At 40.0% G+C, this 16712-nt stretch overlaps 1 protein-coding gene across 1 annotated transcript in view; it reads left to right on the top strand.

Moving 5' to 3' along the window:
• The first annotated feature begins 293 nt into the window (after positions 1-293).
• Positions 294-16712, top strand: part of Unc80 (unc-80 homolog, NALCN channel complex subunit) — a 182042-nt gene continuing 165623 nt past the window's right edge. Inside the window, 6 exon segments of the mRNA XM_032901292.1 lie at positions 294-516; positions 1454-1502; positions 4028-4184; positions 5245-5546; positions 13138-13261; positions 15606-15682. Of these exon segments, the coding sequence (XP_032757183.1) occupies positions 425-516; positions 1454-1502; positions 4028-4184; positions 5245-5546; positions 13138-13261; positions 15606-15682 (801 nt within the window). The 5' untranslated portion in view covers positions 294-424.

Here is a 16712-nt window from a genome sequence, read left to right as displayed (position 1 = left end):
CGAAGAGGCCGCGTGGGGGACCGGCGTGCCCGTGCCATGCGGAGCGTGGACTCCCGCGGCCACCCCGCAGCTGCAGCCCCGGCCCCCGGCTCTGCTCCGCGGCTGGGCTGCCCGGCGCGGGCCGCTGTCCACAGTGGGAGGTGCTGAAAGCAGGGCGCGGGGGCGGCGGGCCGGCCGGCTGCTCCGAGCGCCCCCCTCCGCGCCGCGCCGCTCCTCCGGCCCTCCCCTCCTCCATCAGCCATGTTCCGCGCGCGGGGAGGGCTGGGGGAAGGGGCGAGAGCCGGGGGCCGGCGGCGAGGAGAGCCGCCTCTGCCTCGGGGAAGGAGGGGATGAGAGCTGGGGGGAGCAGCGCGACGAGGAGGCGGCGGCGGCCGGCGAGGAACCCGCGCTGGGTTCTGCGGTAGGACTCCCCGGAGCCACCATCATGGTGAAGAGGAAGAGCTCCGAGGGCCAGGAGCAGGACGGCGGCCGCGGCATCCCTCTGCCTATCCAGACCTTCCTGTGGCGGCAAACCAGGTGAGGGGCGCCGGGCAGGGGGTGGCGCTCGGGGGGGTCGCCGGGTCGTCGCCACCGCAACCAACCCTGCCACTGAGGCCGCGCCGCAGCCTGCAGCTAGCAACGTCTCTGGGGTGGAAAGACAGCCCTCTGCACCCACTTAAAAGCACGCATGAAAAATATAGATAGATCTCACTGAAGTTTGACAACAAGCAGATTGGCAGTTTTCTAATAAATATATACATTATTGAGGGGGTAGGGGTGGGAGGGCAGATAGCCTGGGCAGAGGGGGCGGGGAGCTAGGAAGGTAATTGGGACTGGTTCCGCTTGCGCCTCCAATTCCCCCTCCATCTCCTGCTCTAATCCCTGCCTGGTGACCTGTTGTTTTCTAGCTCTAGCGTGTTTGGTTTGTCTGCTGTGCCCACTTGTTAACCATGTTTGCTTGGATTCAGCCAGCCCCGTCTTCAGGATTGAAGCCTCTGGGCAAAATGATTTTTGATAGATTTCTTTCACCTGGCCAGGCCTGACACCACTGCCAATAAACAGCAAAGGACTTTCTTGTTATTTTAGAAATTGAGTACATTTAAAAATTAAGATGCTGAGAATTATGATCCACATCCGAGCTCAATTTTTTTTCAGTTTTAGAGATAACCGCATGCACGGGGAAATGCACCGCTTCTGACCATGGGTGATTTGGAATCCAATTAAGTAAAAGTCTTCAAAAAAAAGAGTGGCATGGGGAATTATGAAAATCCAAATCTTTCTCGTGTATGTAATTAATGTGTAAAGGCAAATGTTGTCAGCTATCCAACATCTGCTCATCAACAAGCTATATGGAAGCATGAAGTCTGAGTTTCTTAGCTCCATGCCCTATTCATTGAAAAAAATATATACCATAGAGATGCCTTAAAAATAGTTTTGCTCATGTTTATAACAAAAACCTTTACTAATTTTTCAGTGCATTTTTGAGGCCTAAACTGGGGAAGCAATATGAAGCCTCTTGTGTGGTACGTGATCCTCAACATTTAATGATTATTTCCATATTCTCTCTGTGTGATAATTTACCCCAAGGAAAGACTGAATCATATTAACTCCACAAGTAAATTCAATTGACAAATATCAGTGAGCATTTACCATGTACCAGACAGAGTTCTGTACTGTTGGGGTAGGGCAAAGACATAAACAGAGCACAGAGTTTACATGCTACCACGAGGCAGAAAGATCACAGACGAATATGTACATAAAATACTTAGGATAGATTGTGAGAAACACCGTGGAGAAAAGTAACAAAGTTTATCAGCAGGGCTGAGGGAGGGGAGTTATTTTAGAGGCAGTGAGTGGATAAGGCTTAATTGTTAACCTGATGCTTGGACAAAGACACAAGGTATGAAGGAACATATCCCATCTAGAGAGGAGAGCCAAGAGAACCACAAAGGACCTTAGCATCAAGTGAGAATAACTGTGATTCAAGTGTGAATAAGCCACCGTAATGGGAGTGATTGACAAGGCAGTAAGAGAGAAGGTGGAGAGAGAAGAACTAGGCCCAGGAGGGCATTTTAGGGAAGATTAAAAATCAAAATAGTTATTCAACAAAATAGAGACTATTACATGTGGGTTATTCGTTCAATGAATGACTGTGGAGTACTTAAATAACTCAATGAGCAATTCTGTACTCTTATGTCTTGCATACATTCTGCAGGTCTGAAAGTGAGTGATCTAAAATCATCATGAAAATAGGCTGTAAATATTTCTACAGAACTTGTTCTGAGGTTGTAAAGGGATCCCATAGCCTTCCAAGATCTATTTTGCGAACTCAGAAAATAAGACACGAAATCACGAAGGAAAAGGGAAATGGATTTTAACAGATCCACAGATGACTTTAGAGCCTGTTTAGTGTAGTGGGGAAGTGTGAAGCTGTCCATTTCCATGCTGCCAAGCGAATTTGTAAGTAGCTGTATGGAAGATCCTCTAGTATGGACTTCTGAAGTATCAGATTCAGGAACCGTGGTGCAAACCAACCGGAGAGTCAGCACATGTGCACACATGCACAGGAACATGGAGGCATTGGCTTTATAGCGTTGTCACAGGATACTTTCAAACAGGTCTTTCTTGTAAGAATCGTCAGTGGAATTTCTTGTATCTGAGTCATTACAATAGCACTTTAAGCCCATCCTTAAATCACGCTGACACTCTAGGTTAAAATAGCCAAGACTTTTTCTCTGTTCTTGGTAAAGGTATGTCTGATGTTTTGAAAGTGCTCACAGAATATCAAATAGTTATGTTTCACACATGGATAAGTAGATAAATGGGGAATGGGGAAATCGATATTAATAAAGGACAGAACTCTGGAGTTTCATAACTTATTAAAGGTTACATTAGCATTTAAGAAGAAATGACATTAACTATTCAGATCCTTGAGATTACGAGATCAGGCAATTCATCCTCTTCAACGTATCTGTGTATATGTTATAAAAGTTAGGGGTTTTATTGATGTTGTTGTTGTTGCCGTTTTAAATAAGAAAAGAAATAGTTCTCATTAGATAATCCCTGAAACAAGTCAATTTTGCCAAATATCTTGATAGTTATAAGAATATGGTAGAATATGCAGGGTTTATATTACAACCCTCTATAAGACAATTGCACAAGTGTATTGATCAGTTAGAACACTGTGCATGAATAAGTCCTTCTAAATTAAATATGTTTTGACTTTGTTCTAGTAGCAGGTCAGTACCAAAAACAAAACAACGCAAAATTTATACAGGTCAAACTTGTTTCTTGTAGTTTTCTTTTGTCTCTGAATATGTATTTGACAAGGATAGACAATTTATTGAAACACAAGGCAAAGCTGGCACATTTGATGCTGTTCCCCTCCTCTCCCTACCTGGTTTCGTTAAGGAATCCTTTGATGCACTGCTGTTTTAAAAATGAAATTAGTCTGTGGCCCCAAATCATATTTCTTGAACCAGTCTCCCCAAATCATATTTCTTGAACTTATCTCCTATCACAGTTAACACCTGTTGAGCACATTGACATAAGTTCCTTTTCTCAAGATACTTACATGAAACACATTTCGATTTGGTCTAGAGCTGTGGCAGCCGCTTTGAATACTCTAGCAACATTTTTATAAAATATAAATATATTAAATTCTAAATACTGTAATTTTATGTATGTATGCTTATGTATATACAATATAGTATATAAAATAAATGTCATCTTATAAATATATAAGATATAATATACCTTAACAACAAATGGGTTGCTATGTGAAGAAGTATATTTTAACAGATATAAAAGAAGAGATCATTTCAGAGTGCAGGCCATATACATTGGGTCCAAAGCTACAAATTGACAGCTGACGATGACTTATGGTTGACTCACTGCAGGTTTAGTGTATGCCTGGCAAGAATAGGAGTGCTCCCTAAAAATTGAGGTCTATAACTATCTTTTAGGATATGCAGTGTTCTAGCGTTGATTTTTTTTAATAGTTTCCAATTCTTCATTTTGTATGCTTTTTACAAATTGAAATCTACAGTCCTTTGAGCGAGTGTTGGTGGAAAACAAACTTCATGGCCTGTCCCCGGCCCTCTCTGAAGCCATCCAGAGCATTTCCAGATGGGAGCTAGTGCAGGCTGCTCTCCCTCATGTTCTCCACTGCACCGCAACCCTGCTATCAAACAGGAACAAACTAGGTGGGTGTTCTAGTTGTCCTTTATGTGCAATGTGTACAAGAACATGTGCCATGTAGTTACTACCATCCAGGCACTGTGCATATGTTATCTCACACAATCATAGAATTTCCTTATCACCCTAGCCATTTACAAAAGGGAGCAGGCTTCTTGGTTTTTAACTTTGTATATGTGATTGTACTCTTTGCTTAGACATTAACATAACAGCAGGAACATCAGGTTGCTAAATATTCTGACACAGTCTGTGATTTATAATTTATTTTCAATTTTTAATGCAACTGTGTTCATGGCTTGGCATATACTCCTAAGGCCCTGGTTCTCGACCTTCCTAATGCTAGGATCCCTTAATACAGTTCCTCATGCTGTAGTGACCAAAAATTATTGTTGTTGTTACTTTATAACTGTAATATTGCTGCTGTTATGAATATTAATGTAAATATGTTTGGAGATAAGAGATTTGCCAAGTGGGTCGTGACCCAGAGTTGAAAGCACTGTCATAAGGCATTTCAGTGTGCACTCTGTCCTCTCTCTCTCTCTCTCCCTCCCCCCCCTCTCTCTCTCTTTCTCTCTCTCTCTCTCTCTGTGTGTGTGTGTGTGTGTGTGTGTGTGTGTGTGTGCGTGTGGTGTGTAAATGATTATCTTCCACGTTCTTTTCCTCATCTAGTGGTATGTGCTGGCCATCTCTCCTACATTAGAGGACTCACCTTTCATCTTTATTCTCTCCCTGCGTTTGTGTTTCTTCTTTGATGTTACAGGTACCTTTCCAGGTCAGAGCTAAAATAGAATACGTTTTATCTTCACTGTCTATGCTTTTCACCATGATAAGACAGGCCATTTGGGGAAAACATTTGAGAATCTAACTGATGAAATATGGTAGCATGCTATTCTGCAGAGGCCTTAGCCAGTAAGAAAGCTCCCCAAATGGCAATGAGCCTTATAAATACTATTTACTAAAAGTTTGGAAGAATGCTAGAGAGAATAGATTCTTCCGGACAAAAGAGTCATCTCCACTATTCTGGGCATGAAATTTACCTCTACCTGGCTGTGTGGTTGTCCCATGCAGGCCACCAGGATAAGCTGGGTGTTGCTGAGACCAAACTCCTTCATACCCTGCACTGGATGCTTCTGGAGGCCCCACAGGACTGCAACAATGACCAGTTCGGGGGTACAGACCGAGGCTCCAGCTGGGCTGGCAGCAGTAGCGCCTTCATCCACCAGATTGAAAACCAGGGCTCTCCTGGGCAGCCATGCCGAAGCAGCTCCCATGATGAGGAAGAAAACAACAGAAGGAAGATCTTCCAGAACTCCATGGCTACCGTGGAGCTCTTTGTGTTTCTGTTTGCTCCTCTGGTGCACAGGATAAAGGTGAGTAGGAAGCTAACATTACACATGGCATGCGATAGAAATGACGCAGAGCGAGCATCAAGGATAATTCCATATTTGTTTGCCTATGTCTTTGAAGGATCTTGCAGCAGCATGGGAACTTTTACTTCTACCTTAACCACTGAATATTACTTAAGAAACGCAAGCCTCCATATGTACTTTATCTACTCAAAAATCTTCAGTGTTTACGTATACCGGACGACTGTGCTACCCAAATTAAACTCGTTAATTTACATTCACTACGATCTATGGCTTAAGTTCTTTTCTTGGTTTATCAGCTGTTAGTCTCTCCTGGCCACCTCAGGATGAAGCTCTGGGAGATCCAGGGACCATTCCATGAAAATACCCTTGCTATTTGTTCTGCATGCCTTTCCTTCCTCTCTTCCTCCCGGGCTCCTTTCAAATTGAGCTTCAATGTCATTATTTCTGTGAAACTTTTTCTTGGGTCTTCTCCATGTAGACACAGTCACCAGCGTCTCTCTATTTCCATAGGCTTTTGCAGCTACCTGTATTCTAATATGTATTCAGATCAGAAGCTTCAGTTTTTATATGCTAAGGTCTTTGACAGGGATATAAAGCAATTGAAATTTAATTTTAAAATATTTTAAATGCATAAAATAGAAAGCACAGGGTTGTCTATTCTAGCCAGTATGGTAACTTTCAAGATGTATGAGTTTGGTTATATCATTTTTTTTCTCATATGTCATCTGCTTAAAATCAAAGATAACTTCAACACTGTTAAATATGTGCAAGGACACACATATCAAATTCCATTTTTGTACCCAAATAAGAGATTGGAAGTTATTCATATGCTTATCTGTTCTTCATTATTATAACCCTAATGAAAAGATATGCTAGTCAGAAATGAATATGTAAAGGTGGATGGGAACATTCACAGTTACTATGAAGTACTGATGAGTCTCAACTTCAGTTTTCTTAAGACTTTCCTCATCTAGTATTATGTGCTGGTATCTCTCCTACGTTAGAGGACTCACCTTTCATCCTTAGTCTCTCCTTTTCTAAAGCTGTTCAGTCAAATTGTTTTAAAATCTTTAACTTTCTACTACTAAGAGTCGTTGATAAGATTCACTGAAGGGAAAGCCTGTTAACTGAGGTTACCCATCTTGCTTATACGACCTGTCAGTCCTGACCCCCAGCTCATCTCTTCAGCCCCATTTCCCTGTGTGTTCACTAACCTTCAGGATTACTGCAGTCACATCTCAGACACCATAAACTCATTCTTATGCTCAGGTCTCTGAACTATTTTTCTTTTTATTTTCTTGCAACACAGAACTCTACCTTCACATTCTCATGGGCCCAAGTATTTTTCGTCAACTGTAATCTCATCACTACCAGATGTCAACACATAAAGAGAGTTCTAGTATTCCTCCCTGTGCTTTTCCTTAGCAACGGTCACTACCAGGAATTATTACACATTGAGAACATTTTTAATGGCTACTACTGTCACTTGAACAGAGACTCTAAGTGAAGGGATGCTGGGATGCTGTTTTTCTTGGGATACAACTATATTTCTAGTGTCCGGATAAGTGCATAGCTCTCAATAAGTGGGGTTTTTTTTTTGTTGGTTTGTTTTTGTTTTGTTTTGTTTTGTTTGACTATTTCACGGAGAAAATCCAAGATGTTACCAGAAGCTAATTCAAAACCAAAAGCAAACAAAAACAACAAAAAATAACAACAAGAAAACAAAAATCCCACAGCTATTATATGTGGATACATGGTCCTTAAAGATGAAGAGGACAAGGGAAATAGTTCCCTAAAAACAGCTCATAGAGATGTCCAAGTGTCAATAAATAGCATCTGAATTGGAGAAATAGGTGTGTCCACAATGGCTGTAGTGTTATTTGGAAGACGTGCCTGAGAATTCAAGTCTTGAAAACAAATCATGCTATGTTATGAATTAAGTGCCTGGCAACACCACGCCATGAGACATTAGGTAATTTATTTTTTACATCTATGTTTTATCAAGTATAAGTTATACATAAGAACAAATTAGAGAGCATTCTGGGGAGTAAACAAGTTACAGTATTCTATTTAAAACACAGAAAGCCATTAACAAGGCATTGTTGTTTGAATGTTAATGTTTTGCTGTAACTAGTGTTCTGTACTAATGGAAGAGAGGTACTAAGTGCTCTTTAAGTAGATATGACAGAGTAGGAAGGAGCCCTGGAAACCCTCCAAATTCTAGCAAGGGCCTGAGAGTGGAGCACTTCCTAAGGGATCAATATATAAGGACAGTATGTGGTGACAGAAACATTGTAAATAACTATTAGCTATATTGCTAAAATAATTCTATTATCATTTTTATTGTTGTTTCCTAGATACTATAAAAATATAGTTATTGAATCAATAAATATGCCTTTGAGGCATTCCGTGTTTGAGAGCGAGTTTTTCTAAGTCACTGGAGATAAAAGATCTATAAATTAGTATTCCCTGGCATTAACATTGTTGGCATTTGGGGCACAATAATCCTGTCATTGGATACTACCCCATGAATTGCGGAATGTTTAATACTATCTTGGTCATCCATCTGCCACGTGTCAATCACATCCTGTCTTCCCTGAATTGTGACAGCCACAAATAACTCCAGAGGTCACCAAATTTCCCCAGGTCTGTGACTGAGACCAGCACCCTAGATTTCTCATCTGCCTACTAGCTATAGGGCTGTGTTGAGACCTATTTTCTCCCATAACCTTCCTGAACCTTCTGACACTTGGCAGTACTATTCAGCCCTTTATTCTTCAAACTCCAATCCAGATCAAGACCAGAGGCCATCTCCTCACTCTGTCTCCAAAGGCTATGAATGTGGGGCTGTGGTTTTTTGTTGGTTGGTTCTTGGGTTTTAGTTTTTGTTTTGTTTTCCCCATGGCCTTCCTTCTTTACTCTTCTCTATTTCAGTAATATTTAGAAACATATAATATTGTTGTAATTAGCATGTTTACTGTCGTATCTTCCTACCTCTCTCTCTTACTAGTTTGTGAATGGTTTGAAGGTAGAAATTACAGTTGCACCTATGGAAACTAACACGGCATCTGTATTTAGAAGATAGTATTTATTGAATGAATTCATAAATTATCATTACTCATCTTTCAGACATAGTCACCGCCTATTTTTCTATTCTTTTAACTTATAATTTACCCAAATATTTCATCTAAAATTGTTAATCTAAATATTCTGTCAAATATATTTTAATTTTATACTAAATTTAATCAGTGAAAACAAAATGCGTTTGTTAAAGTATAGTGTCTTTCATTGGCACTTATTTTTTGAATATTTCTTGGGTTCCTACTATATATAAGGCACTATTTAAAGGCTTGGAGAAATAGTGGAAGATAAATCCAAATGAAAGGCTTCAAATGCATTTGAACAAAACCCATATGTAAAGTATACAATCTTTTAAAAATGCTAGTTGCTGAGTTAATATAAGTGCTTAATAATATAGGAATGAAACCTCAGTGGAATAGACAAAAAAACACTCAAAATTTGGAGAATCAGATTCCGCCCATGTTTAATCTGTTTTTCCCCTCAGGAACCTCTAAATCTTCCTTCTTAGCTATTTAAATGATCTTTCAAAAGTGTTTTCCAGGGACCTAATTTCTGAAGAACCTGAAAGAGAGAAATTAGAGTGGTAGGGCCTTTGCGTTCTGTCAACTTGAGAATACTTTGACAGTAACCCACTAACATAAGAGGTCGATCCAGGTATGGCAGGTATTAAAAACTGAAGAGTGAATTGGAGTAGAAATATGTCCACTTAACCAATGGCAACACATGGGTGTTCAGGAGGAAGTCCTCAGAGGAAGGTCTAGCTTATCTTCAGAAATTACTGCTTTTATTCGGTTGGATATATGGCAAACATAACATGTTGGCAACAACTGTCTGTTGAGTGCTGAGTGTCACGCTGATATGCTGGATGTCAAAGATTAGGATTTTAGCAAAAGACTTGAGTATTTCCCAATGCCATTTCCATTAGCATTTTTAAGTTGCTTTCTCTGCCCACCTCATCCTCTTCCCTATCCTCACTCTTGTTAATATTATAATTTGGGGGTTTTTTGACTCACGATGTAAAAAACTAAGCTGGCCTTGATTTCCTAGGTAACCATGCATGACCTTGAAATTCTCATTCTCCTGCCTCCACTTCTTAACCTGTTAGGAATGCAGGTGTGTGCCATCCTCGTGGTTCCCATTAGGATTTTGTTCATGTTGAGATTATGTATAAGAAACATGAAAAGGGATGGTATTCAGAATTAAGACATCATTAAAACCAGGTCAACCAAGATTTGGCTCCTTGTATTTTTGAAGACATAACTGGAAGACTTTATCTAATGGTGATTCTCTACATGCTAGATGCTATGTCTGCCATCTATTTCAAAGGACAGCAGCCATCAGACCTTTCTAGTTGCTCTCTTAATTATCTACTGTTTAATGCCCAGTGGTAGCTCAACCATAGCAGACCTGCTTTCAACTACCCACCCTCTGCTCCATTTCATTCTGCTCATCTTTGTAAATGGCAGATCCCAAGTGTCATCCTTTCTCATCCTCTACTGCCAATCAATTAGTAAGTTCTGTAGCAGTGTCTTCAAAATGCTTTCAGCATTATAATTTTTTTCTCTCTGCTAGCATTCCAATCTAATCATCTCTCATATTAGTGATAGCAGTAACCCAGCAAATGCTCTCTTATTTCAAATTTGCCCCCTCTCAGACTATTCCTAATGACTTGTTTGAACTTACTAAGCATAGATCCTCTGCTATGCGAACATTCTGGTGCTTCCTCTCTTCCCCATGTCTGCTGAAGCCTCTGTCCTATCAGGCAACACTTTCTCTCACACTTGATGACTTTTCTGGTTGCTTATTTTTCCATTCTTCTCTCAGTCTCTTTATTCTAGGAATATAGTTCATTATTTTGATTTTTGACACAGAGGTAAACTTAGGAACCTTGCATCCATGGAATACTTTTTGTTGTGATACCTATGTGGAAACTTAGTCATGTCAATTAGGTATTTACTATGAGTGCACCTTCTTCTGCTCTCCATGACTGCCTGTTTTAGGAAGTCAGCACCTTTCCTGCTATATCTCTCTATCTACTTTTTTGCCTGTGTACCATGAGCAAGGGTTTCTGTGTGCTTTATTCCCTGATATACACAAGCAGCTAAAATAGCACCAGGTTCATAATGCATACTCTACAAATATTTGAAATTAAATACGGAATGAGTTTCAACAAGTACTTTGTAAACTGCCATGGGACTCAAGAGGTTTTTTCCTCTGTGGGCACATATGTTGCTAATGAATCTAGGACTCTTCTCTAGGGGAGATTCTTTTCCCCTGGGAGATGCAATACACAATTCCCAGAAAAGAATTAGGGACAGACCAAAGTAACAAGTGCACCAAAGTCAAACTTGATGAACCAATGGACTTTTATTAGGGTTCCTAGCAGGAGTGTGAGTTAGGGGTCACTTACAGGCATAGGATTGACTCCAAAGCAGCTTCATCACCAAAAATATCCACCCCAACATGGGTGATGATTCAGGAAAGGTGTGAGTCCGATGCTCTCTGTTTAACTTGTGCATGAACAGACAGGTCTGAGAAACTTCTTAGCAGCTCTGGGTTAGAGTTTATGGTTGCTTCTACCAATGTGGAGAGGGACCTTTTGAGAAATTTGCAAGTTCCTGCTTTCTCAGACATACCATGGTTTGTTTGTCCCTGGAGTCTCATGAGTCTCCTTTACCTTCCTTGGTGGCATTCAAAGGAATCTGTTGTGTCAACAGACTTCAACCTAGTCTTTAGCTTTGTAAAAGAGTGAGTGTGCTGGCTAGTTTTAAATGTCAGCTTTCTATAATCTAAAGGTACCTAAGGGAAAACCATCAACTGAAGAATTTTCTGGATTAAGTCAACTTTTGTTCTTGTCTATCAGGGAATTGTTCTGATGGTTCAATGATGAAGGAAGACCCAGCCTATCATGGGCAGCACCATAATCCAGGAAGGGCATCCTGAATTATGTAGGAGGAAGCAAGCAAGCAAGGATGTGTTCGTTCTCTTTGGTTTTGACTGTGGATAGGATGTGGGTAGATACTTCTGGTTCCTTCCCTGAAACTCCCTTGATAATGGATTGCAATGTGGATTTGTAAGCCAGATAACTTTTTTCTCTCCTAAATTGATTTTGGTTTGATTACTTGTAATGTAACACAAGAAAATGAAATGTAGATACCAAGACTCTAACAACACACACACACACACACACACACACACACACACACACACACACATACATGCACACACACACGTACACATGCACACACACACACACACACACACATACACACGCACATACACACACGCACACATACATATAAATGCTCATAGATGCCCTTGGAAACCAACAGAGGTATCACAAATCCTGGAACTGGGTTGGGCTGGTTGTGAGCTGCCTGGTGATGGTCCTGGAGACTGAACCTCGGTCTTCTGGAAGAGCAGCAAGTGCTTTTAAGCACTGAGCCATCTCTTCGGCCCTTCATCTGGAAATTTTATCAATACCCTTCAGCTGAAGCTTTCTTGCTATTCAGTGAATTTGATTCTTCATTTATTGAATCACTTTTATTCTTCTATCTTTCCAGTCCCTGGTCTCAGTATGAGAGTGAGATGAGACTTGCACCTCCCCTGTGTTTTAAAACTTCCCAAAGTGGTTTCAACAACACAAGTTAGGGTTGGAAAGTACTGTCTGTCTTCAATAAGTTTCTGGGTCTCAGATGTGTTCACATTCCCTGCTTGCGCGTTCACTTTTTATTTAATGATCTGAGATATGTAAGATGTGATCTGTGACACGTTTGAATCTCTACCAAATGAGGTTGCATTTTCAAATACTTAGGCTCTCAATTCGATACAATAATGAAGGACAGAATGTGTTTCTGAAAGAAGCTTTCAATTACAAATAAACTGGACAGGCGTGGGTTGTAAAACCTAACGCATTCAGTACATATTTATTGAGTATCTTTGTGCACACAGATCCCCATCTGTGTTAAGTGCTGTGACAATGCTGGGAGCTGCAGGAAAGGGGGATTCGTCAACTAGCCTGTGCCTTGAAGATTTTTAAGAGAATATTACAATATCACTCACGATAAAGATTCAAAATATATCTACCCAATTCTGTGAAATAAAGAAAGAGAGAGGCACTGGAGAAGAGGAGGTCAAAGTAGCCAGACTGTGAGGATATTGCCTTCTGAAGGGAGAATAAAGACACTTCCATAATTAAGAGGAACGACACTGTATCCAAGCATGAAGGGAGTTGCCAAGACTATGGAAATAAACAGATCTCCCTCACTGCAAACAAAACAGTGGTTTATGTGTTCCAGGCTTTTTCCAAAGCTCCATTTGATTAATCTCTCATTTTCCATAAAGCAGGTCACTGTAATTTCCATCTCTATTGTAGTATTAGCAGGACTATTGTTTGCCTAGAAACACTCATCGGAGTATTTGTCAGGGCAAGTCCTTCTGAAAATGATCTGTAGAAGATGACTAATCTGACACAAACCAATTACTGAACATAGGTCTTCACTGTCCCCAGGAATCCGATCTCACCTTCCGCCTGGCCAGTGGGTTGGTTATATGGCAGCCCATGTGGGAACACAGACAGCCTGAAGTCTCCGGCTTTACTGCCCTGGTAAAGCCCATAAGGAGCATCATTACAGGTTCGTGACTCCAGTACCCAGTGGGCAGCATGGGTAGACTCCCTCTCTGTGGGGAGAGTGGTAGAATGGCTTGCCTTTAAGAGGATAATGAGAAACAGTTTTCTCTGGAAAGTTATGCGGGTGGCTCAGATAACGTGAGACACATATCTTTGGGTCATGTGACTTTGGGAAAGTCATTTAACTATCTTGTGCTTTTGTTTCCTCATCTGGATACTGGGAATTAAAATATTAATAGTGTTTATAGAAATATTGTGAAGACTAAATTACGTATTATGGATGGATGTATCAGCTAGAAAAATGCCTGATATATAGTAAGAGATCACTATTATTGCCATTATTATTGAATCAAGTATAATCGATGAAGTAGGTTGTCTTCAGAGGTCTCTTCATAATGTTCTATTGCTGTCAAAGCATTTTACTTGAGGAATTGGACTTGTGTAGCAAACTAGTCCTGTGATTGAACTGAATTGTAGAAAGAGCCCAGCATGATAAATTTATAAGTACACAATAGGTTCACCCTTCACTCTAAGCACATATATATACAGCTATATATACAACTTATATAATATGTATAATTCTATTAATGTAAAATCGAGATGCTATTCTACCTTACCTGGCTTCTTAATAAATGCAAATGAGAAAGGGAATAAGAGATTTGTTGGGAGTAAATGCTTAATAAATTCTATTCTACTCTGTCAATAGAATAGACAGTCTTACTTTTAATGTTAATAATAACAGTCAAAAATAAATTACATGGAAAATCTAAGGAAACAAATGCTGTAATCATACATATATGGAGATGTTTTATTTTAGTTTGTAACTTTTAAACTCAAACAGTGGAGGGTTAAGTATGTAAAAGGACTCTAAAGGTGGAAAGAAACTATAAACACATTCACCCATTCTTTCTCCTCTAGAACCTAACATGATTTTCCAAGTACTTGATATGTTAAGGAATTATTGTAACCATCAAGTTCCTTATTAGTCATGCATTTAAAAAATTCTCATTTTAACAAATTCAAAGAAAACTTTTTACAGAATAAAAAGTATACAAATCTTAATATATATATGTATCTATATATCAGTAACTTTTGAAAGATAGATTAAAGAGTAATATCATCGTTTTAAATATCAAGCTACTAAATACATAAAGGTGCTATAGCTGTAATTCTGCTTTAGATTCTATGTGTGGGATGAGATAAATTAGTATGGATTCAAACAATGGACACAGAATGTAGGATGAATGTAAGATTACCTTAAACAACTAAAAGTAATAGAAATAAAGCTGAGAGTAAAATATGAATAGGTATAACCAATTGTTAGTAAAGTGCCATAACTTTGTGATAAGTTAATTAAAGAAATTTAATTTATTGAAGTTTTGCTATAGTTTTGCTATAAAATGGGATAGTCCTTTACAGCTAAAGGTCTGACTTCTGAACCTTGACCCTGGAAACACTTACATGCTTAGCAAGTTCTCTACCACCAATTTACAATGCTAACCCTGTCTCTCCCACTTTGATAAATATGCAGATAGTTATTTAACACATTTTCAAGATTTCTAAGAAACTAAACCTCCATGAGAGTCCCTGGATTCATCATTCACTTCCCTGTCCTTTGGCTTCTGGAAGATACTTGTTGTTGGTTCCTTTCTACTGTGCCTGATGCCCGGGACTTGAAATGGTGCCCAGCATCTGAAGGGAATTCAGACATGACCTAGACCACATGGCTAGAAAGAATAATTCCATAGGGAGACCTTGGAATAACTTGGATTTCAGTACCCAGTCATAGCAGACACTGCTACCACAGTTACCCAGTGTTTCTAAGCCAAAACAAAGATGTGGTCTACTTGAGTCTTACCGCAGGATCAGCCTCACCTAGTGCCTGAAACACAGATGCGGGGACCACAAAATCTGGTTCGGGACTTTCCAATAAATGTCAAGTTAAACTTCTTCTTGCCAGAGTTTTTCATCTATAAATCAGCATGATGAAACAGCAGTAGAATAGGGTCACCAAAAAGATTAAATTTGTTAACAAATTTCAACTAGTCAGGACAGGCCTTGGTATACAGTAAGGATTGGGTAGCCCATACCCACTTTTATTATTACCAACTCCTAAACTTCAACCTCATAAGTCAGAATAAAGAGACGAATATATTCACTGAAAACTCAGAGATGCTTGTCTTTACTGGTCATTTGATTTCAGTTACATCACACAAGATTCGATGTTTGATATTTTCTTTCAAGGTGATAATGTCACATGAAACTGGAAAATGATGAGAGCATATGAGATAAAATGAGCTTGAAATCTTATGAAATCTGTGCTGAATTTTTTTCCATCATCTTTGTAGCCAAAAGGAGCTCTCCAATCAACAGTCAGAGTCAGACCTGCGAATCACCAAATCAAGACACAAGGCAGCAAGGAGAGGTTAGTTTGTTATAATCCTGAGAAGAGGGACTCTGAGCAGGACATTGTAAGGGCTCGGACTTTAGGTTTAGACTCATACCATGACGACATTCCAGCCCTCTCCTCCATCCTGAACATGCAGTGTTGTTCAGTCTGATGTCTTCTGTCAGTCAAGTGTGAAAAATAAATTTTAAGCATCGTCCAATAGTCTAGGTGTTGAAACAAAACAGTGTATGAGTATTTTATCTCACCACCAGTTTATAGTCAATAGGGCTTTACCTTGATGGCTAGCATGTAACAAAACATATTAGCTGTCATTCATCTTGCATCAAATAAAGTGTCATTTGATCTTCCTTCGCTCTCCATGTAATCTGTGCAAAGTAAAAGCATGGTGCCTTCTATTAAAGTTGGGTTCCATTTCTGACATTTTACTCTCAGGAATAGCACGATCTTCCACTCTACTCCCTCCCCCCAAGCTAGGGTCTTTGGTGTAGCTCTTAGGCACATGTGGCTACCAATCCCTTGAAATATGGCTACAGTGAATTGAGAGTTTTAAACAAAGAGGCCATTTTGAAAATATTGCATGAAAAAGGATACACCAATGATTTTATATCAATTATATGTTGAAATGAGTTTAGAATTTTAATATGTTACTAAAATTAATTTCAAACATCCCGTGTGTGTGTGTGTGTGTGTGTGTGTGTGTGTGTGTGTGTGTGTGTGTGTGTGTGTGTGCGCGCGCGCGCACGTGTCCGTGTACCAGAGAACAACCTCAGTTGTTATTCTTCAGGTGCTGTTTTCTGGTTTTTCTCTACTTTCACCTCCCCCTCTTCCTCTTTCTCCCCTCCTTCTCCCTCCTCCTCCTCTTCCTCCTCCCCCTCTCCCTCCTCATCCTCTCCCTCCTTCTCCTCTTTCTCTCCCTCCTCCTCCTCGCCCTCCCCCTTCCTCCTCCTCCTCCTCCTTTTCTTTTTTTGAGATGAAAATGTATCTATAATCTTCAAAGATCATTGGTCTTAGTCCTTGTGACATATACATAGGCAGTCTATGCAAA

The sequence above is a fragment of the Rattus rattus genome, chromosome 4 (assembly GCF_011064425.1).
Source record: "Rattus rattus isolate New Zealand chromosome 4, Rrattus_CSIRO_v1, whole genome shotgun sequence".
NCBI classification, from domain to species: Eukaryota; Metazoa; Chordata; class Mammalia; order Rodentia; family Muridae; genus Rattus; species Rattus rattus.
The sequence above is the reverse complement of the archived record's forward strand: the minus strand, read 5'-3'. Positions and strand labels throughout refer to the sequence as shown.